Genomic DNA, 24,909 nt, shown 5'->3' on the forward strand with positions numbered 1-24,909 from the left:
ACACATGAATCTGTCTCTACCCAGAGATGTAAATTTACTTAAAGCCATCATTCTCAAAGTGTGGCCTTGGGTCCAGCAGCAGCACAAATACCCAGGGGACCACCCAGACTTGGTGAATCACCATCTTATGCTTAACAAATCCTGCAGTCAATTTCAATGCACACTTAAGTATCAGAAAACATGAAGTTTGAAGTCTCGCTAAGTGCCATGCGTATGTACGTTTCCATCACTGTGAACTACATTTTGATGTGAGACTACAATGTACCAATAAAAATATACTAAAAAAAGAAAAACTAACAGTCATGCACCTCTCCCACGTAGGTAGCTAGTTACATTTGTTCATGTAACTAGGAGCTGACTTTAGATCCCTCCCCACGGCTAAGATGGGATCTGTGCCCAAGTACAGCAGCAGAAGAGGTGCTCAGCAGGCTTCACAAATCCGCCAACCTCAAAACACAGGGAGACGTGGCCAAGTTCTTCTCTATCGTTTTTAAGGAACAGGGTGGATGTAGGAGTGGAACATATTTAGGTTCAAGTCTGACATCTTATGAGCACCTGCCATGCACTGTGCCCATGCTAAGTGGAATGATCCTGTTGGCCCTTTCCAGTAATACTGAAACCTATTAATGTGTTAAGTGTATAGAAGCTCAGAATGGAGTCCAACCTGCAAAGAGCAGAGACTCATCACAGTTCTCTAATGGATGGTCATCTGCAGGCTTGGCCAGCATGCTTTGAAGGCCAGGGTAGTTGTATACAAGTTTTCTTTTTGTTTATTCTTTGATTAGCTGCTCTCAAAGTTCACTGTGCATCACAATTAGAACACCAGGATGCTTAGACAAAATCACGTGTACTGTACTTATAAGCCAACATAAGGCAATTCTAAATTACCCAAGGCATTGTTTGCTCTACTCGAAGGTTTTAAAGGTTTTGCCTCCTCTCAAATGTTAAAAGCTTAAGTTCCATAAATCTTTTAAAATGTAAATTCATCATACTCATTTATTTTGGGCTTTATTCTTTCTTAAATTGTTTTGTTCTGTCTTTTCCACTTTGAAGACTACTCTCTCGGGAGGCTGAGACCGGAGGATCGCAGTTCGCGGACAGCCTCAGCTACTTAGTGATGCCCTCTGCAACTCAGTGAGACCCGGTTTCAAAATAAAGAATTTAAAAAAAAATAGGGCAAGGGGTGTAGCCCGGAGGTCGAATGCCCCTGGGTTCCATCCCCAGACCCGCAAAAAAAAAAAAAAAAAAAAAAGACTACTCTCCTTGATGTAGATAATAGAAATTGCGGGTGGGGTTTGGGTAGTTCTGCAATTCTCCAATATCTCTTGACCCTACATCATTGCCCCTAAACTAGAGGTGACTTGTGACCCAGCAGAAGTGCTGTCTCGATTCCATCCTGTGCCCAGGGCAGATGTTGCTAATCAGTCAAGGCACCTTACCCAGACCCTAAGAATTACTCTCAAGATTCGGGATCTTTCAGAATAGCATTTGAGCCAGTCCTTTCTAATCAGTGGAAGGATATCCATGTTGAGTATCCCTTGGGACCAGCAATGTTTTGGATTTTTTCTGATTTTTGAATATTCGTAAATACATAATGAAATATTCTGGGAATGTAACCCAAACATAAAATTCATTTATGTTTCATACACATCTTCTAGCCTAAAGGTACATTTCCACAATATTTTTAGTGTACCTATATTTTGACCATTACCCATTACATAAAGTCAGCTATGATATTTTTCACTCATGACATCATGTCAGCACTTGAAAGGTTTTTTGAGGTTTTTTATTTTTCAGATCAGGAATGCTCAACCTGTATGACTGACTAATAAGATATATTTGTTTCACTGGCCAATCAGCATGTTCTCTTCTTGCTATCCTCCCTGCTCCAATTACAGTTTTACATCTCTTCTTGTATTGTTCTCTGAACAATAAAATTAAGTTTCAGTTAATCCTGAGTTGCAGTCCTTACAAACCTCTATACCACTGTGAGGGTTCCAATCATGGCAGATTGCACTGAACAGTCTAACAATTTGAATGCAGCTGTAACCCAGCACGTAGTACAAAACTGCTCTGAAAATCAAAGAACCAAGTAAATAAAGGTTCTTAACAGATGAAAAGATACCAGTGAAATAGTATTCTGTGGGCCTAACAGGAAAATATGCAGCATGAATAGCATGGGAAGGCTGAGGCTCCGTAATACCAGGCTTACAAGCATGGACACATGACTTGAGTAAATAATGCTGATTTTGCTTTTGGTACTCACTGATGACTCTTTATTCCGCTAAGGGGGCACCACACTGTTCCTTCAGCAGCATCTCCATTATTCTAATTCCCTATAGAGAGAAAGAAATAAAAATCAAAATGCCATATACCACAGGCAACAATGGCACAGTTACCACAACCTTTTCCCTCCATGGAATCCAAGTCACAGCCATATAGACCTTTCAGAAAAGAAGGTTCCTAGTCATCCCTTACATTTTCATAATATTTTACACAGAAATTTTCATATCCTATCTCCACATGTGCTCAGAGAAAATAGCTCAAGAAAAGTTAAGCAACTTCTCAAAAGTGCCCAATTACTAAGCGGCAACATCAGAGCTGGAATAAGAGTGATAGCTGGTATTTGCCGATGCTGAAAAACCCGCTGGTTTTACTGTCAAGGCATCCTGTGCATTACTGTGGGCAGTGGGTACTGTGCCCACCGAGATCCCCTCCTGGACGGGGGCGCTCCTTCCCCTATTTACTGGGATTGTAGAGGATCTGAGGTCATTTCCCTTCTGCAGGGACAGCCCACATCCACTGACCCACCGGTGACACAGGGGTACAAAGGCCTGGCTCCCTTCCCTTAATTCAAGAAGAAAGAAAACTTTGACTGGCACCCCTACCCACTGTTGCTCATAGGATCAGCGGAGACCTTCAGTGCATCTGCATCCCAGTCAATGCACCTTCTCTTAGTCCAGCTTTCTCACTCCCTCAGAGTTGCTCCTGAGCCCTCTCTTGTACTCTCGGCACACAATTTTCACCTCTGAACCTGTGTCCCTAGAGCCCACCTACAACACCATGTTTGATGCACACAAAACCCCCAGCAAGCACTACTCTTACACATAGAACTAGTAAAGAAACAGAAACTCAAAGAAGTCTAAGTAGCTTAAAATCATTCAGCTATCAAGGGGGGAGCCAGGAAGAATGCATGGGCACTACTCTGGCTCCAGGCACCCCTCAACCTTTCCATTTTGCTCATTCCACAAATGTCCACCTGACTTGCCTACCCACCTACCCTGTCTGGTCAAAATCTACCTTGGAGGAAAGAAGACAGCAGATCATCTTTTCCTCCTTCAAAGGCAAGTTCCTCAGACTGAAGAATAAGCCTTTAGATGGAGGAACAGGATTAGGATGCAAATTTTTTTAATTTTTATTTTTTATAAGTGGAACATATTGAGAGTGGTGTACATTTACATTGCACTTCATGTCCTTCCCCCTCTATTTCCCTCCCCCCCCACAATAGAGAGTGTCCAGGTTAATCATGTTTTATTTATGCTATTACACATATTCGTATGTAGCTCCTCCATTGAACAACCTCAGCGTTCTTCCTCTCCTATCCTTCCATTCTAGCTTTGCTGAGATTTCCCTCCATCATCTGGAATCCCTCTGGTATTACCACTACTCCCTAGCTTGGACATATTAGAGAAAACATATGTCCCTTCTCCTTCTGTGCTTGACTAATCTCACTTAACATAATGTTCTCTAGTTCCTTCCACCTTCTTGCAAATGCTATTATCAGAGTGTCAAACATAAAGAAATCAAACAACAATTGCTGGTGAGGATGTGGGGAAAGAGGAATTCTTTTACACTGTTGGTGGGAGTGCAAAGTAGTTCAGCCTCGCCTCTATGGAGATCAGTATGGAGATTCCTTAGAAAACTGGGAATAGATCCACCATTTGATCTGGCTATACCACTCCTGGGTATCTTTCCAAAGGGGTTGAAATCAGAGAACTACATTAACATATGCATACCCATGTTCATAGCAGCACAGTTTGTAATAGCCAAAACATGGAACCAACCAAGATCTCCATCAACAGATGAATGGATTGCAAAATTATGGGAAATACACACAATGGAATTCTATTCAGCTATAAAGAAAAATAAAATAGTAGGATGCAAATTTGAAGTAGGATCTTAAAGGCCTCAAAGCTGGATCTGGGAGGGAAAGGACCCACCATGTTCAGAGACTAGTTCAGCACCTAGACAGAATAAGGAGGAGGGGAACTTAAAACAGTTTCCCAGGACCCTTCCAAGAAGATTCTGACTTAACAGGACCCAAGCAGACCCCAGAGTTCATACTTGTAATGATCACTCATGTTCTCTTGTGATGGAGCAGAGCTTGGAAACACGATCAACATATAAGAGAAAGACAGGGACTTGCTACTGGGGTATGTTCTGATCCAAGGATGGGCATGGGGAGGGAACAAAGGCATCAATGGAGAACACAATAAAATATACTGAACAGCAATGTATACTAAGCAGTCTGATCAGAAGGTCCTTCAGATTCTGCCAGGGCCATCACCCCAAGTACTGCCACTGTCTTGGAAGGAAAAAGCATTAAAGGCTCTTGGGAGATTCAGAGGGGCATAGAGTATCAGCCACACCATGGCAGCAGACCACAGGGCCGAAGGTAATGTCATGGGAGCAGATTGCTGGCTCCTAGCCACAGTCCCACCAGCTTTTCTGCTGGGCATGTGCAGCTGATCACTTCTACCAAGGAGTGCCTCAAACTGCAGAGATCAGGGGACTGTGAAGCAAATTGGATGAGTGTCTTCTATAATCACTGCATACTAGAATCAGTAGGGTGACCCACCAGAACAAATACACACTCTCAAGTCCTACCAGTGACTCTGTCAGGAATCCCAGGACTGTGGCTTAGTACCCACTTCATGTGATTCTGAAACATTACTGTTTGACTTAATAGAATTTGTAAATACCAGTTTTATACCACTTCAGTTTTGTACCAACCTCTGGTACAAAACTCTGCCAGGCTGGAAGTTGATGAAATGAGTTTTCTTAATCATTCCTGAAGATGCAGGATATACTGTACTCTTAGGGATATTCTCCTTTTAAAGAATTAAAAATAGCAGGTAATCCCAGTACTTGAGAGGCTGAGACAGGATCACACGTTTGAGGTCAGCCTCAGCATCTTAGTGAGGCCCTTTGCAACCTAGCGAAAGCCTATTTCCAAATTAAAAAAAAAAAAAAAAAAAAGGGCTGGAGGTATAGCTTGGAGGTAGAATGCCCTTGGGTTCAATCCCCAGTATAACTCCCTACATACACACAGACATAGACACACACACACACACACACACACACACACACACACACACATACACTGGTGATAAAGAAGCAAGGGTAGGGTATAAGCAACCAGTGGGAACAAAATTTAACTGAATTCTAAACAAAATCTGGATGTGTTCATTTCTGTTCTTGTTCATTCAAGATCCAATGAATACATTTTTATGCACCTACTATGTGCCTTGAAGATTAAATGGTAAACAAATAAAACAAAATTCCTACCTTCCCATAGCTTATAATCTAGTAGATACCAGGAAATTTTCCTTCCCATTTCAAGTTTTGGTTTTAATGAACTCCTGGCCAATAATTAAATTTCCTTCTATTTTCAGGAAGAATAAAAACTGCCACATAAATTCCTTTTCAAACTTCTTTTTGCAGTGTGGGTGCATAAATTTAGATAGTATGTCTTTAAAACAAGAAAAGCACACTCCTTCCCTGGGAAGTGGGAACCCGTGAACTCTCCCATCCGTCTAAATTAAAACCGCCACCACTTATTGAGCTGAGCACTAATTGACATAAGTGAAGACTCTGAGGTTTGCCTGGGGAATTGAGAGACGTTATTTATTGAATCAATTATGTTCACAATGTGACAGCTGATTTTTCTTTCCCTCTTTTCCCCTCTCATACTACTTTAGTCTTTTTCAGAACAGTTAGAAGGCGGAGACTAGGGGCAAGAAGATAGACCTATAAAGTGAATTTTTTAAAAAAACGAACTAGAAGGTCAGCCTTTATTTAGCACCTTCTTTGGTAAGGAAGGACCAAATCAAAGACCAATCGATAGAGTCCTTTCAAATAATGTTCGTTCCCACACTTAAATCTCAGTCCCCAGGACATCAGGCTTAAAGGGACTAAATTTACACCACTTATCACACAGTGGTGCCTGAAATCATAACAAACATTAAGTAGAAACACCTTTATAGATACGGCTTAAAAGCTTTTTGGACTGAGGAAACTTAAGCCAGCTTAATTTTATTATTTCTTTTCCCTCAGAGAATTTTTTCCCTCCATTACACGGCTATCTTTCTCTGTTTGTCAATGTGCAGATAAGTAAGCTATCTCACAGTCTCATTTCCCTAATCCCAGACCTGTACTGCCTGCCCATACATAGTCCCACAAAGAAGGCTCAGAGCCTTTCAGATTCAAAACACTTCACAAATTCCCCACTCTGCTTCTGAGGAAGAGCTGATTGTTAATAGAAAAACAAAGCTTGTCGTAAGAGGAACAAAAGTAAGGGAGAACCAAAGATGGCTAAATCCAGACAATATGTTTATTTTGTTATCAAACCGATGCTTCCTCAAATTAGACCTTACAGAGTTTACAGAGTTCCAAAGCAGTTCTCAAAAGGCACATTCATGTAAAACTCCTAACAAGATGGAATTGCTCACTTAATTATCACGGTGAAAAAAGATCGGTGTTAATGATCCCCGTGGGAAGAAACGCCTTCTTGTGAGCCAAGGCTGAGCAAACGTCATGAACAGCATCAGCACCACTGTGTGGGAGGTGCTGCTTGGGAGCTGAGCGGCACAGGGATGCGCAGAAACAGAAACCTGTATCCAAGGGTTCCTTGGTCTCCTAGAAATGGAGGAATGAAAGGTAAAGGCAAGAGGATCTCTACAAAGAGACCTTAGAGATGGAAAAGAGTATAATAAAATAGAGTGAGTGGAGACTAATCTTACAGGCAAGAAGAACTTGCAGAAGCCACTGCAAGAGACATGGGTAAGACACAAAGTCTGGCCTTGAGTCTGACTCACAGAGATAAAGGAGAAGACCATACAGAGGGAGGCCTAAGAAACGGCGTAAGGGTGGGAGCTGCACTCACCCCTCACCACTCCCAGCACTCAGGGCTACTTCCTATTTAGGGAACGCACTCGCTGTTCTCTCTGAAGAACATCCCCAGATCTTCAAGTGGCTGGCTAGTGGCCAGCTAGCCCCTTGCAGTAGTGAGATGTCTGCTCACCTAGCACCTCCCCTGAAGTTACCCTCCTCTGATTACCCTGGATCACACAGCCTGATCCTGCTGTCTTCACAGCATTCATCCCGGTAAGAAAAGCTCATTCTTATAAAATCTTTTGTACTGTTTGCTGCCCACATTAGGAGATACGCTCCATGACAGGCAAGAGAGATCTGGTCAGTGTTCATGGCTGAATCCCCAGCACCTACACTAGAGCCAAGCCAGGATGGGTACCATCTAGGAAAGAAGTTAGGAAGAAGGGAGGGAGGGAAGGAGGGAGGAGAGAGGGAGGGCGGAAGGGGAGGAAGGAGGGAGTGGAGGAGGTTAAGAGGAGGTAGGGAGGGAGGGAAGTGCATTCAATTTGCTGGTCAAAAGGTAAGAGTCAAAAGGCAAGAGAAGAGCTGGGCGTGATAGTGGGATGCCAGCATTTGGGCATTCTGAGAAGAGGATTGTGATTTGCGGACAGCCTCAGCTACTTAGGCCCTGTTTCAAAAAAAAAAAAAAAAAAGAATAAAAAACAGGGCTGCGGGTATAGCTCAGAGATAGAATACCCCCGGGTTCTATCCCCAGTACTGCAAAAGATAAAAAAGAAATAAGTAAGAGAAACACTAAACAAAGCTCTCAAGGAAGAGTCCTTTCACCACAATAAAGCACCTTTTAATCTGATGCTGTCCAACTTTTAAATTTAAGGCTTCCACCAGGCATGGTAGCGCACACTCATAATCTAAGCATTCAGGAGGCTGAGGCCAGAGGATTGTGGTTCTCAGACAGCCTCAGCTACTTAGCGAGGCCCTTCGCAACTCAGTGAGACCCTGTTTCAAAAAATAAAAAGACTGAAAAATGGGGCTGAGGGGCATAGCTCAGAGGAACAATACCCCTGGGTTCCAGCCCCAGTACTACAAAAAAAATATTTAGGTTTTCCTGGCTTATAAAACTGAAATAACACCAAATAACAATAAAAATGAGTTATAATGTACTGACACATACTGTGTGCCAAGCAGTATGCTGACTGTTTTACCTGAATTAACCTATTTTACCCGTTTAACTGCCTTCAACAATTCCTCTTCCTCTCTCTCCCCCAAATCTTAGAGAAATTCAACACTGCCCCAATCACATAGTAACTAAGAAACAGAGCCTCGATTTCACTCAAAGCAACTAGGATCCAGCTCTGACACAAGGGGGGTGGGAAGCTGAAATGAGAAGGTGAATTGAAAACCACAATTACAGTGCTGTGTAGAGAGCTAGAATTCTTCTTCCTTCTCTGTTGACTGTCCTCAAAAATTCTGATAAATCAGATATTTTAGTCCTGCTCCAAAACAAAATGCCATGAATCTTATGAGTCAATATCTAATCACATCTATGAATTATTTTAAATACAATACTTTTCAAGTGGAAATAGCCTGATAGAATGTATGGCTGCCTGCATTATAATTTCCCCACAGTGGCTAATACACTCTTGAGTAAGATTAATTTTTATTTTCATTAGTAACCCAAAATCTTTATGTGTAACTTCAGAACATTAAACTAATACAATAACTCAGATATCTTTGTTTCACATTATAAATCTTTCTCCTTTTAAGAGGATATTTAATTCTCATTACTTCTAACAGAAAAAGAATATATTCCCCAAATAATACAATCTAAAAATTGGAAAGAACCTTAAATCTAGTCCAGACAGAAAATTCTCAGCAAAGGACTGAAAGTGGCCCATATGATTTAGAAAAATGTTCTATGATTAAATAGTAGAATTACAAAGTAATTTCTAAAGTGCCAATTTCCAAATAAATCCTGAGTTGAGGTTAACATTTACATCACAGATGTTTCTAGTTTATAAAGTTACTTCCGATGCCACTCAGTTAGTCCATTTGCATTTTGAACTTTAAAAAAAAAAGTGACCTGTACATAGTGTTATTTTTCCTGACTTGAATTTTATGTGAAATATTTTTCTCCTCTAATCAAGGCCAGCCTCGTGCCTGGGGCCACACCCTATCTGACATTTCTGGCAACTGATCATGTTACCTGCTTGGAATCTTCCATTCATAGAAAGCTGGCTCCTCCTCATTCAGTCTGAGACAGTCCTCATTATAAGACACTCTCCCTTCTGCTCAAGCAGAACTACTCCAGTGTCTGGCATCAGAGGGTCCCACCCATTCTTGTCTGTGATATTAAAGTTCCTAGTAATTCCCTTTTATCACCCATTTTTTCTACTGTTCTTCAGATTTAAATTCAGTCATAATTTCTATTTGTTCCTCCCCTATTCTGAGAGATGAAATGGTGAGCAGAATGCCTACACATTTTACCAATAAATTGTCTCTAACAAAATAAATAAATCCAACTGATACCCAGATAATAAATAAATCCAACAGATCCCTGGATAATTCCCTTTTTATGTTTTATTTCTACCCTTCTCTTTCCCCTGGACTCATGTATTTCTGTAAGCTGACGATCTTTACATGCAGGGACAGTCTGCTGTGCCTGTGGATCAGATGTTCCCTTTGAACAAAATACAATTCCCTAAGGCCATGGTCCCGTCACAAACCCATCTCGCCAGTCTCAGTAACATGGAGATTAATGACAATTCGTTATGTGCTTACTACATGCCAAGGATTTACCTATATTATCTCATTGAATCTTCTCAGCAGTCCTATGAAGTAAACTATTTTTACTCTTACCCACTTCTGCAAACAGCCTCAAAAGGTGAGAAGTTTGTTCAATATCACGTAGCTAGCAGGAGTCAAACCTAGGATTGATTGGCTGATTGATTTTGTGGTACTGGAGATGAATCTAGGGTGTTTTTGTTTTTACCTCCAACCTACACCCCAGCCCTGCTTTATGTTTTATTTTGAAACAGGGTCTCACTAAGTTACCATGCTCAAACCTGTGATTTCCTGTCTCAGCCTCCCAAGTACTGAGATTGCAGGCATGCATCCCCATACCCAGCTCAAGCCTAGGATTTAAATTTGGGTTTCTTCAGCTCTTTCTGCAATGGGTACCTACCTTGCTAAATTTGTTGTTTGGCTGTGAAATGGGTGTAGAGAGGGGAATAAGTTACTAATGCTTTGACAATGAAATATCAACAGCATAAAACCAACTTATCCCAGGTCACAGCAATTGTCAGGAACAGAGACAAAGTTAGAGTCCAGGTCTGGGAGAAGAACTGATGACTGAGTGGGCGAAAGCCTCCACTAGGCTGTGCTGGGCACACTGTACGCCTGGCCTCACCGAATCCTCACACCCGGGCTATGAGTCAATCACATGACAAAAAGGAAACTTGGAAAGGCACAGAAAGTCAGCCAAGAGCACCCAGATAGTACATAAAGAATCCAAAACTGCTAGGTTTTTGTGACTCCAAGTTTCTGCTTAAAAATGTGTATTTACAGGGTTCTTTTCTCAAACTACAAAAACAACAAAAATGACATGCCACTTTAGACACTGTCCTTTCTGCCATCTTGAAATTATTTCCATCTCCGTCTAGGTGGTTTTCATTTTACAAATGTAATAAAGGCAGGGTGAAAGTAAACCACATGTAGTTCTTGAAATTACCTGAAGAACACAAGCACTTTGTACACCTCTAACTAGCTTGATTTCAGTTTCTACTAGGGGAAGCCTGCTCATGCAGTCCGGAGAAGCCAAAGGGCAAGCATGTCCACAGAAAGCATTTCCATCCCAATACGGTATCTGCCAATTAGAATTCCTCGGTCTACAGTCTAACACCAACCAGGAAATCCCTTTACTTCCCACTAATGGCTTTTTGGTGCTAAACAGGATCATCACTCTTGAGACAAAACTCCTGGTTAGTGAGCAAAGAATCAGATTGCAGCTTGGGGCTGAGTGCTGGCCTTCACAGCAGCAGCATGAACACGGTGATTTGCCTTGCCTGGCACCCTTCACATTCTCCAAGGAATGGGAGAAAAGTAAGTCCACGGCAAGTTAAGAAGTGATACTTTTTGAAAAGATTCCAAGTATTTAACATTACAGATTAACCGGCATAACCAGAATAAACAGAGAAAAGCTATTAAATGACTAAAGAATAAAATCTCTGTATGCAGGTGATTAGGCCAAAGATAAACCACCTGTAATACCCAAGTCAATTACTTGTAAATGGGGAAAAAATGCTTTACAGTGCTTATACATACAAATGTTTTTAAAACTCCCAGACACCATAATAAACTGATAAAGAGAGAGGCAAGATTGGAGAAATGGAAAAAACGGTGACATAATTGTTAGTTTTTTCTAAGTTGTTCTACTATGTCCATTGCTAATGAAATTGGAAACAACACTGGTTATTCCCTGGGGTGAGATCCTTCCTGCTGCTCATTTTCAGATATATTCCTCCATGGATTAGCGATTCTCAGGAGAATGAAGTTCCAAATCTACCGGCTGTCTCTAATATTAATGTAATGAAATTCTTTCCTTCAATAAAAAAGCAAGGCTAATAAAAATATATGTTCACAATTCCTCACTTTGTGAACTGCAAAGGTGGGATTACTTTAAAAAAAAAAAAAAAAAAAACAAGCTCTGAGAGCAATTCTAGTTCTTGTTTGGAAAGTGGTGTAAAATCCCGATCTATGCCTCCTTTGGAATTTGGTCAGTAAATCCAGGTTCTCTGGAAATAAACTTACACTAGTGAAATAAAGGGGTGGCTGTTGGAAAAGTAAAACGAGAGGAAATTTTCAGGGTCTAAAGCCTCATCATCAATGGCTCAGACCAAGGGTCCAACTGCCTGGTTTGAATCTGGGTAATATCATTCACCACCTGTGTGGTCCTAGCAAGTCAACTCCCCTCTCCGTGCCTTCTTATCTTTCAATGGGTATGAGAGTTTTTACCACAGAGAACTACTGAGCAAACTGACTAGGGTAAAACATACAAAGCACTCAGGATGACATCTGTGGCATAGAAAGTACACAGCAAATATTACCTATGCTCAAAAAGTACTGCTACTCTCCCTACTTCCCTTGGCTTTTAAGACTACTGTTAAAATAGAATAAAAACACAAAGAAGTCTTACCACTTTGGGAAAAAATATAATAATACGTTCATTTGCTCATTAAGTCAATAAATACCTATTAAACGCTGACAATGTGCTTTGTGTTGAGAATAAAGTGGTAAGCCTCACACAGAAGTCAGTCAATGAGACAGACAAAGAAAACATTTTTTTAAATCATGAAAACAGTCACATACAGATAAGAGTACATCAGAAAATCTTTCCTAAGGTAACAGTACAAAACATGAAAGGCTCTTTCTATAAAGATGTTTTATATTGTGATATTTATAATGGTATAGGCTGGAAATAATCTCAACACTCACTATACAAGAGTGAATTAAATTATTATATAACTACTTAATTAAGTTTATGTAGTTATTGTGAGAGGCATTGGTGATGTTACCTGAAATATCTTAGACATGAAAATGTACTAATATTGTAAAGATGACTGCTTAAAATCTGCACATAAAAGACTAGAAGAAAATATACCAATTTGGATTTTATTGGAAAGATAACAAATATCAATAAGGAAATATGTCTTGTGTGCCATGGTATTGTATGAACTCCTTTACACTATCTACTTTAATTCTCCTACTTATAAGGTAGACAGTACTATTCACATTTCACTCAGAGAAGCTGGATTTGTACACATCCTATGAGGGAAGGCACTGTGATTTTAAACTAGTTCAGGTGGACTCTAAAGACAGTCTCAAGCCCATTCCCAACAGGCCCTGTCTGACAGAAAGCAAGAGTGGATGGCCCTGACCTAGCAACATCCCTATTCAGATTGAAGAAGCTACAGAAGATGACCTCCAGTGCTAGTCCCCGAAAAAAATTCAGGGCTAGAAGCTCTTGAGGACTGAGTGTAAGGAAGCTAGCTAGACATTAGCAGATGGGGTCAGCGGAGATGGACTGGACCCAAAAAGACTCACTTTGACCTCCTCCCCTGAAGAAAAGGGGCAGAGAAACAAGCCAGGGTCACTAAAGTATGACCTGAAAAGGGCAGTCCATCCCCAAATATAATAAACAAGGTGTCCGGAGAAACACGCCATGACGCTTTCCTAGAAATGGACCACTCCAGACCCCATCTCTTAGCCGGGCGTGGTGGCGCACGCTTGTAATCCCCGCGCTTGGGAGGCTGAGACAGGAGGATCACACAGGTTCAAAGCCAGCCTCAGCTACTTAGTGAGGCTTTCAACAACTTAGTGAGACCCTGTTTCCAAATAAAATATATATTTTTAAAAAGGGGTCTGGGAGTATAGTCCTGAGGTAGAAAGCCTCTGGGTTCCATCCCCAGTACCACCAAAAAAAAGAAAGAAAGAAGGAAAGAAAGAAAGAAAGAAAGAAAGAAAGCAAGCAAGCAAGCAGACCCCATCTCTTGTGCATAACCCATTGTCCCAAGCTGTCTTTCCATTCCTGGGAATGGCCCATTCCAGACACATTTCCCACTGGAATGTGACCCATTCTCTTAATAGCCTTTCTCATATGGTGTCTTTGTTTCTCTAAATAAACCTCCTATATCCCCACCACCACCAAACGAAACAAAAACAGTCTCCTTATAGCCACTAAACCTCTATTTATAATGCCATAATCGGAAGAATAAGTCTTTTCTTTAACTTTTTGCATTTTGCATTTTAAATAATAGTAACGCAGAAACAACCAATCATTGTCTATGTACCAAGTCCTGTCCTGACTGTTTTATGTATGTAACTCACATACGCACGAGTACTCTTTGAGGTGGGTTCCATTACTGTCCACATTTTACAGATAAGGAAAATGAGACATAGAAAATTAAATGGCTTTCCCAAATTGACACAGCTAGCCAGTGCAGGGTATTCTGCTGATTTCAAAGACAGCTAAGGCCAAAGAACACAAATGGCTTTATCAGAAATATAGGTTAAAATATTTATGTGCAGGTATATCCTTACAAAAACACTTTAAAGAAGTTTTTAAATTTTTGTTTAAATATTAAAAGTCGTTTGGAGAGGAGTGTAATAATTTAAGTCTGAATGATTTTAAGCATATCAAGAAGATTGGAGAATAATAGAAAAACCAGTAGCTTTTAGCAAATGTTAATATCTTTAAAAATAACAAAAGCTATACCTCAGAAAGGCCACTGATCAAGAAAATGTTTAATTATAGCCTTTAAATTCTACTTACACTAGGAATCAATATGAAAGCAGTTAATTAACTATGTAAAAGCCACCAGTTTCCTTCACTAATGGAACTCAGAAAAAAATAGAAAAACAGTTTAGCTAGATTCTAAGGAAGACAGCTAGTTATGGAATAAGGGGTCAAATCCTAGGCAGCGAATGCAATTTTAAAAAAATGAACATGACAAAAAAAAATCACTCCAACAAACCTGGCTGACCAGACACAATTCTTTTTTCCTCTAACAACAGGCAGACCCTACAGCTCCATCCCCATCACCTTCCTGGGGTTCTGTCTACTGCAGAGTCCCACAAAGGGTCCTTCAAGAAAAGATAAAATCCTGTCACAGAGAACAAATCAGGATAAGAAATCACCAGAGACAAAGGAAGGAAAATGACCAAAAGGAACAGCTGGACACCCCAGAGAGCCCCAGGAGCTTCTAATTAGCATGCTGTAGGGCTTAAGCACACAACTACAGATTAACTGTTGGATGTACCTTTAAGAAATGAAATTACCTTTCCAATTCGAGTAGCTCTACCCAGCAATCTTTATTAACCCCTGAGCTGAGATGACTGAATGACATTTTCCTAGTTTTATTTTATCAAACTAAGAGCCTTAATTTCACACAAAGAACCTAGCTAAATCCAAGCCCAATCCTATAAGTAATATTTTCTTGATTCACAACAGATTTGTATCTCAAATGCAATTAGTCTATACAATATTCAGATTCAGCCCCCCTTTCTTTTTCCCTTTTTTTATTTTTTTTTCTTCAATGCAGCTTGGCCAGAATTGTTTCAGCTTTCAACTCTGTGCCTACCTTAGGTTTCTATGAGGTCGGTGAAAATTTATGGTGGCCATAGATAGATAGATAGATAGATAAATAGATAGATAGATAATATAGTCTTTGTCTTTGAGCTTAGCACAAAACAGTGAGAAAAGAAGCTCAGAAAACTAATATATGGGTTGAAAAGTCCATCTAGAACTTATATTTATATTGTGGGGAGAACACAACTTATAAATCTACAGTTCCCTAGCTGGGTGTGAGAATAAAGGAGCATCAGGAAAGCGAGTACCACAGTGAGTGTTGTGAAGACAAGGTCACTCTCTAGGGTCTAAGTGTCTACCTCAAGGTCATTTGTATGCTCAGGGCTGATGGAGATGGTCATACATTTGTCCTATCTCCCACCTAAATATTTTGAGAATGGGGAGACAGAATCCTCCACATTGAAGATTGAAAGAGAATGGCAGTTAAGAGTAGGCTCTGGGATCAGACCACCTGGAAATTCCAGTTCTGCCACATGCTGCCCAATGACTGCACACAAGTAACTTAACTTTTGTGTGTCTCTATGTCCTCATCTGTCAAATGAAAAGGTGGGAATAACAATAGTTTCTTATCAGGTTATTAGGACTAAAGGTACAAGGAACCATGCAGTGTTTGAATTATGGCAAACACCCAAATACTTATAGCTACTAATGAATTATATCTGCTCTTTCTCAAGGTTTCCAGAGCAGTGTAATTATAATAGATGTGGATTAAAAGAAAGCAACAGCCAGGCATGGTCACTTATGACTACAATCCTAGTATTTGGGAGGCTGAGACTGGAGGACTGAAGGGTCAAGGCCAGCCTTGGCATCTTAGCAAAACTCTTTCAAATTTTTAAAAATAAAACAAAAAAGGTTTGGGTGTAACTCAGAGGTAGAATGTCCAAATATCAAATAAATAAATAAATAAATAAACAAATAAATAAATTAGTATATCCATCATTGGGCATCAATACCTCAAAGACCTATGTCTTTACAATATAGTTTAACTCAGATAAATGGAAATATAAAATAAAACTGTATAATATCTCTGCCATGCTTATCACCCTCTCTGCTAACTGGTATTTTAAAAAGTTGTGTTTATTGAATATTTTTAATATATTATTTCTTCGGCCCTTAACATCTAGTTGTTAAATGAATTGTCTCTGATGCTCTTGGGTCTCAACTTAAGCTTAAACGACTGAATCTTAAGCAGCTTAAAGACTAAGGGACAATAACAATCATGGTATTTAGAGATTAGGGGAATAGAACAAAGCATACACATTTCAGAATCTAAAATGACTTACCTAGTGCAATTTGATTTTACAAAAAATGACAGTGAAATTCAGAGCAACTAGAATAAGCAACATGGTCATCAGAGAAGAGCCAACACAGGGCCGGAGCCCGCATTTCAGCCCCTGGCCATTGGGCACCCTCTCTCCGCACTGTGTGGAGACTCACTTTCTCCTATCATTACACAGATAATGACACCAAGACATCTGAAGCTCTGGAAACTGCTTTCTGACAGGGCTTAACTTCCCGGACTTCCTCTAGTTTCGTCGAAGACATGTCCCAGAATTTCAGCCAGCTAACTTAAGGGATTCCCAAAAGCTTTACCACTGAGCAAAGTCTATTATAACCCAGATGAATTCAAATGAGCCATCCAGGGATTTCTAGACTCCTAGGTCTCACAGTCAAAGTAAAGGCATCGATTTAAACTCAGTGGAAGGAACAAAAACCTGTTATCACTCACAGCATACTCATTTTCTCCAAGATGTTTCCCCTGCAAAGGCTGTTTTGTAAGACTGAGACTCCAGAGGCAATAGCATGAGCAAAGTTGATGGGGCAGGGGGCGCGCATAGGAAGGCAGAGCCACTGTGCTGCAGCTGATCCAGAAATAAGTTGTTAAAAATTACAACTCTCGGTAATGTTCTCATGGCCTCTAATGAATAAATATCAACTAAATCTATTTGAGCACTCAAGAGTAGGATTAAAAAGTATTATCAGCAGAGGTAAATTTAACTGAGCTGAGAAATAAGCCCTCTGGAAACTAGAGAGAGAACATATTTTATCAGTTCTTTCAAGTTGTTGAAGTAATGTAAAGAATCTTACAAGAATGAACAAGAACAAGCAGGAAATGTCAGTCTCCCAACACATCGGCACTCTTACACTGCTGTCCTCATGTCATTACCCGTGACTTTTATTTATTCTGTGGAATGACAGTTGTATTTCTTCTTTTCCTTTGTCTTGAAATTATTGAGTTTTGAGATGTTCACTTCTTTTTAGGGTGGTAACTACTCGTGCATGTGTGTACACGGTGCATTCAATTCACAGCTAAGAAACTGGGTGAACATTGCAGAGACCGGGCCGATATAACCCAAAGTTTAGAAGGGACTGCAGTTAAACAACTAGTTAATGATAAAATTATTAACTTTTAATCATCTCCAGAATAGATAACAGAAGACAGGCGCTAACAGTTTAGCTTCTTCTCCATAATTCTATGAGGTGAGAAAAATTAGCCCTACTTTCCTATGGATAAACACAAGTTCTAAGAACTTAAGTCACTCATTTAAGACACAGCAAGAAAGCCAATGACCCCAAGTACCTGCTGGTGGTGATGACTACAAATTAACAGAGTTTTGGTCAGAAATTTGGCAACATGAATCAAAGGTATCAACCCAAGAAGCAATGTGAAATAGACACAAGTATTTATATTTAAGGATTTAGCCCAATATCATTTATAATAATAAAAAAGAAAACAAATTAAGAGCTACCAAATGTCATGTTTTCAAGGAATATGTAATGAAACAGAAAAACACTGATAATATGTCCATAAATGAAAATGTTGGCTTACTTGGTAGTTTGGTTTCCATTCTTTTGGGTAGATACCCAGAAGGGGTATTGCTGGATCATATGGTAAGTTTGTTCTCATTCTTCTGAGGATCCTCCATACTGTTTTCCAAAGTGGTTGCACTAATTTGCAATTTCACCAACAATGTATTAGAGTTTCCACTTTTCCACATCCTCGCCAGCATTTGTTGTTGTTTGTGTTTTAAATGATTGCCATTCTAGTAGGAGTTAGGTGAAATCTCAGGGTAGTTTTGATTTGCATCTCTCTGATTGCTAATGGTGTTGAGCATTTTTTCATGCATTTATTGGCCATTTGAATTTCTTCTCTCATGAAGTGTCTATTTAGTTCACTTGCCCATTTTTGATTGTGTTATCTGTTTTCTTACTGCTGAGTTTCCTGAGTTCTCTGTATATTCTAGATATTAGTCCTGACCAGGCGTGGTGGCACACGCTTGTAATCCCCACACTTGGGAAGCGAAGACAGGAGGATCGCGCAGGTTCGAAGCCAGCCGCGCTGGCTTAAGAGACCCTGTTTCCAAATTTAAAAAAGTATAGAAATAGGTCTGGGAGTGTAGCCCAGAGGTAGAAGGGTTTGCAGGAACCCCAGTACCACCAAAAAAAATTTTTAAAAAATTTATTAGTCCTGTATTGGAGGAGTAGGTAGCAAAAAACTTATCCTATTCTGTTGGCTCTCGGTTGAGGTTCTTGATAGTTTACTTTGATGTACAGAAGCTCTTTAGTTTAATGCAATCCCACATATTGATATGCCTTTTAGTTTCTTGTGCCTTTGAGGTCTTGTTGAGAAAGTTTTTATCTGTGCCTATGTGTTGCAATGTTGGACCTATGCCCTCTTCAATGAGTCTCAAGGTCTAATTTCCAAGTCTTTAATTCATCTTGTATTGACTCTTGTGCAGGGTGAGAAAGTGGGGTTTATTTCCATTTTTCTGCATATAGTTAACCAGTTTTATCAACACCATTTATTGAAGAGGTTATCTTTTTTTCCAGTGTATGTTTTTGCATGTGTATCTATGTTCATAGCTGCACAATCCACCATTGCCAAACTAGGGAAACAGCCAAGATGTCCATCAACAGATGAATGGATTACACAACTATGTGATATGTACACAACTGAATTCTACTCAGCCATAAAGAAAAACACAATTGTGTCATTTACAGGGAAATGTGTGGAACTGAAGAGCATTATGCCAAATGAGATAAGTCAGTCACAAAAAATAAGAAATCAGATGCTCTCCCTAATATGCGGAAACTAGGAAGAAACTGGGTCATAGGAGGAACTCTAGACAAAGGAGATATTATAGATAAGCAAATAGGCCACCTAACTGAGGGGACGAGAGGGGGGAAGAGGGAAATTCTCTAATACACATGATATACTTTAACAAACATATCAGTGTCAATCACTAAGGCAAACATGAGAAGGAGGGAGGGGGATGGAATGGGCTGATTAGGCGATATGTGCATGTATATCTCTACCATCTTGCACCCCATTAAGATGTATGACTATAATGTACCAATTCAATTAAATTTTTTTAATGTTGGGTTAAATAATCTCAACTTTTTTCAAAAAAAAGATATATACACATAATTATGCAAACACAGACACAAAGGAAAGATCTACATCAAAATCTTAATTGTGGATACACTGAGCAGTAGAATTATGACCTTTACTTTTATTGTATTTAGCCAAAATTTTTAAATTATTATTTAATACTTTATGATTTTAAATCATTTTATGAGTGCAGTACAATTATACATCGTGGCTGCATTCAATGTATTAAAAATATACATGCACACGGCTCTTCACTTATGTCCCTCCACATCCCACCCTGTTCCCATCCCCCACCTCCATTCCCACAGGAGTCAGTAAGATTGGTAGTTAATACCTTCACATATTGCCTTAGTATTATTTGACCTGTTTCTTCAGTCCTCCCAATGTTTTTATAATTTAAGAAAATGATTGAAAAATTATTTTCAAAAAACAACACAAACTTGCCCTTTACCATCATATATCTAAAATTTTGTTCGTGTAAATATTTAAAAGTCTATTTACCTATAAATGGACCTTTAGCAGAGAATCTCTCTTAATGCTGGTAACTGTTGAGGTTTTACTGTGTGCCAGGCATGTTTCACATATGCAGCTTTATTTAATCCTTTAAAAACCCTGTGAAATTGAACCACAATCATTCCATTTTAAGAGGGAAAGGCAAGGGCAGGGGAGGGTAAGTGTAACATCTAGGAAGTGAGGAAGCAGAGCAGGAACCCAGGGGCCTTTCCTGAAAGTGCCGCATCCTTCTCCAGGCTAGACACACAGCCAGCACCTTGGTCCACACTTAACAATCCTTTGAAAGGTACGACATATTATGCTTTTGGTTCAAAAGATGGTATTTGGCACATAGTTTTAGTCTATAATTTGCCTTAAAACAGTCTAGTAAATAGAGGATAACACTATGATCTTTGCATTAGTTAAATTCATACACAAGGTACAGTCAGTCACCCTCATGTGGGCTTCACACTTCACGAGTTCTCTGCGAGCTTTTTGGTTTTTTGTTGTTTGGTTTTTTTGTTTTTTGTGGAGTTTTTTTTTTGGTTTGGGTACTTGAGGTGGAACCCAAAGGCATTCTGTCTCCAAGTTTTATCCTCAGCCCTTTCTTTCTTTCTTCTTTCTTTCTATTTCTTTCTTCCTTTCTATGCTTATTTTGTGGTGCTAGAGATTGAACCAGGTACATTCTACCTCCAAGCTACACCCCAGCCTTTTTTTTTTTATTTTTTATTTGGAAACAGAGTCTCACGAAGTTGCTGAGGGCCTCACCAAGTTGCTGAGGCTGGATCCTAACCCACGACCCTCCAGTCTCAGCCTCCCAAGTACTGAGATTAGAGATGTGCATCACCACGCCCAGCTTTTGTGAGCACTCCAATCTGCAGCCTCACTCTCTAGGAATTTGTCATCTTTATTCTTGAAAGACACCTAAGGCTTTGATAATTAACACAAGGAATGTTAAAGTTGTGAACTTTTACTGGTGAAATTGGTGGCTTAATAACTAGCATAATAGATCTGAGAAATGACTCATTTGCACAATGAATGGACTTAAGATATGGAGATAATCTCAAAATTCTAGAAACATGCCCATCCTTCCGTAATCGGGATGAAAGTCTTTACCAAGTAAGCCCTTCATCTTTGTACCTGAGAGGTGGCACCCATAGTTCAAGCCTAAACCAGCCCCTGGCCAGCCGCTGGCCATTCAGAAGATGCTGGCTGCCTGATACTCTCTGGAAATCAGGTGAATCCTGTCCTTGAAACATTCCCTGCTCTACCTTTAGTGAATTATTCATGCAATTCATGGTCAGAGAACCCAAAAGGATGGAGACTTGGTTCAATTTACAGAACGGATCATTATTTTATGCCTACGTGCAAATAAGTTATTAGTAAACGCCCAGAGGTGTTGCGGAAACTTTTCATAAACTTATAGTAATGTTTTGGGGGTATTGCTGACCCTCAACAACCTCTAATTATCCCCAATTCTCAGAATTTAACAGTTATGTATACATGGTGGCATGTAAACTGGCTTAGGTCAACACGGCAGGCAGCTTTTTTTTTTTAACAATTTTTTTATTGAACATAAATAGTATACATTTAAACTATGTTTGGTGCCCTCTTCCCCCTGCCCCCGTTTTCCCTTTCCCCCTCCCACCAATGGTTGTCCAGGTTAACCATGTCTTATTCATAATTTTACACATGTTCAGATGTAGACCTTCATTAATCAAGATCAGCCTTCCTCCTCTCCTATCTTTCCATTCAAACTTTGCTGGTATTTCCCCTCCATTATCTATCTGGAGTCCCACTGGTATCCTTTGTGTTTCCTAGTTTGGGCATATTAGAGGAAACATATGTACCTTCTCCTTCTGTGCTTGGCTGATCTCACTTAACATAATGTTCTCCAGGGCTTTCCATCTTCTTGCAAATGATATAATTTTGTTCTTCTTTATGGCTGAATAGAATTCCATTGTGTGTATTTCCTACAGTTTTGCTATCCATTCATCTGTTGATGGTGATCTGGGTTGGTTCCATATTTTGGCTATTACAAATTGTGCTGCTATGAACATAGGTATGCATATGTTGCTGTATTTCCCTGAATTCAACCCCTTTGGAAAGATACCCAGGAGTGGTATAGCTGGATCATATGGTGGATCTATTCCCACCTTTCTTAGGAATCTCCACACAGATCTCCATAGTAGTTGAACTAGTTTGCATTCCCACCAACAGTGTAAAAGAGTTCCTCTTTCCCCACATCCTCGCCAGCATTTGTTGTTGTTTGATTTCTTTATGCTTGCCACTCTGACTGGGGTTAGATGGAATCTCAGTGTAGTTTTGATTTGCATCTCCCTAAACATCTTTTCATGTATCTATTGGCCCTTTGTATCTCTTCTTTTGTGAAGTGTCTATTTAGTTCATTTGCCCATTTCTTGATTGGGTTGTTTGTTTTGCTAGTGTAGAGTCTTTTGAGCTCTTTGTATATTCTGGATATTAGCCTCCTATCAGAATGGTGGCTGGTAAAGATCCTTTCCCATTCTGTCGGCTTCCTCTTTAGGTTATTGATAGTTTCCTTTCATGAGAAGAAACTTTTTGGTTTGATGTTATCCCACTTGTTTATTCTTGCTTTAATTTCCTGAGCTTTGGAGGTTTTGTTGAGAAAGTTACTGCCTGTGCCAATATGTTGTAGTGTTGAACCTATGCTCTCCTCTACTAACTTCACAGTCTCGGGTCTAATTTCTAAGTCTTTGATCCATCTTGAGTTGATTCCTGTGTTTGGTGAGATATAGGGGTTTAGATTCATCTTTTTACAAATGGTTAGCCAGTTCTCCCAGCACCACTTGTTGAAAAGGCTGTCCTTTCTCCAGCGTATGTGTTTGGCCCCTTTGTTAAAGATTAATTGACTAAAGATGTGTGGGTTTGTTTCTGTATCTTCTATTCTAATCCACTGGTCAGTATATCTGTTATTGTGCCATTACCATCCTGTTTTTACTACTATTGCTCTATAGTATAGTTTGAAGTCTGGGATTGTAATGCCTCCTAAATGTTTCTTATTGTTGAGAATTGCTTTGGCTATTCTAGGTCTTTTCTTTCTCCATATGAAGTTCATGATTGATTTTTCTAGGTCTCTGAAGAATGTCACTGGTATTTTAATGGGAATTGCATTGAACCTATAGATCAGTTTTGGCAGAATGGCCATTTTGATGATATTTATTCTGCCTATCCATGAGCACGGGAGATCTTTCCATTGGCAGGCAGCTTTGGACAGGGCTCCCAAAGCCCCTGATTCCTGGTATTTATGCCCTGTGTCACTGTTCCCTGAGTGTGGACGACAGAATGAATAGAATGCAGAAAATTAAAGGGCTGTCTCTTCAGTGGTCACAAAAAGCTGTGATGTTTCATCTTGGTAACACTTTCTTGTTCATTCATTGCCATGTAGTGGAATGCGCTATAGAGAGACTCACGAGGCATAGAACCATGGGAGGGCCTGTTGACTCTTACTAGCAACCATGTGAGGGATCTGGAATTCATTCTTCCCTGTTGAACCTTCAGTTAAGTTTGCAGCCCCAGCCAATGCCTTAGTTACCAATTTGTGAGACCATGAAGTAGATCAACTAAGCTGTGCCCAGACTACTGACTCACAGAAACAAAGATAACAAACAAACATGTTGTTTTAGGCTGCAAAGTTGACCTGATCTGTTTATACAGCAATATACTTGGCAAAAATAATGCAACCAACTAATAGCCAGGTTTTTCAAATTCCCATCTGAACTACATACATATAGTGTCTCCATGTTTTTCATCAATCCCCAGAAATTATCTTCCACCATTAAAATAGATTTTTGTAAGGTTCAAATCACAAGTACATACCCTAAACGAGCAACAGATACATTCAGGTTTTTCAGCTAGGCCAGACCTTCTTTAAAACAATGTTTAAGCAGGGCATGGTGGCTCATGCTTGTAATCCCAGCATTTGGTAGGCTGAGACCAGAGGATTGTGGTTCAGACAGCCTCAGCTACTTAGTGAGGCCCTCCACAACTTAGTGAGACCCTGTTTCAAAATAAAGAATAAAAAAACAGGGCAGGGAGTATAGCTCGGAGGTGAAATGCCCTTGGGTTCCATCCCCAGACCCGCAAAAAAAAAAAAAAAAAAAAAAAAAAAAAGTCTAATAGCTTGTTCAATTAGTCCACATTGTTTCAGTGACAAATATTTCACATGCTATTGAATCCAATCTCTCTTGGTTCTCTGGTCAATATGGTAACTTATAATGGGGATGAAACTTGCTAGGAGTGAGTGTGGCTAAAAAGGCAAATAACTTGATCTCACAGTGAAATGTATTTCAAAAACTTTTTGAAAGTCATGTTTGTGTGATATCATCATGAGAGCTCTATGATTCACAGCATTTGTAGGAGCCCCTAAGCATGGAGATAAACAAGGCTAAAGAAAGACACCTGCATGACAGAATCGTCAATACTCATGTTCTCTCTCCTGAGCCGCCTCAAAAAAAACAATGTGAAATTTGTAAGTAACCATGTGGGAAATCATCAAAAAGTTCTCTGATTTTGATCTGGAATTTTGCTTTGTTTTGGTTTTGGAGGGTGAGCTAATGATCATTTTGCCTGAACTTAAAGTGGTGGAGGCAAAAGCCCCACCAGATAGTTACACTATCTTGGGACAATACACACTTTCTCAACAGGAGCAATATCCAAAGTTTGTTTTGGGGAGAAAAATTACAATTTCTGTACATGAGTCAAAGAGATAATAAAGTACATAAACATA

At 39.7% G+C, this 24,909-nt stretch overlaps 1 protein-coding gene across 2 annotated transcripts in view; it reads right to left on the minus strand.

The window, feature by feature from the left end:
* Nucleotides 1-2,276: 2,276 nt before the first annotated feature.
* Nucleotides 2,277-24,909, minus strand: part of PRELID2 (PRELI domain containing 2) — a gene marked incomplete at both ends in the record, with an annotated part of 70,266 nt that continues 47,633 nt past the window's right edge. For both annotated transcript variants that reach the window (XM_080703913.1, XM_080703912.1), the window contains one exon: nt 2,277-2,336. In XM_080703913.1, coding sequence (XP_080560039.1) covers nt 2,277-2,336 — 60 coding nt within the window. The remainder of the gene's footprint in view (nt 2,337-24,909) is intronic.

The sequence above is a fragment of the Muscardinus avellanarius genome (genome assembly GCF_963383645.1).
Source record: "Muscardinus avellanarius genome assembly, chromosome: 1".
In the NCBI taxonomy this organism is placed as follows: Eukaryota; Metazoa; Chordata; class Mammalia; order Rodentia; family Gliridae; genus Muscardinus; species Muscardinus avellanarius.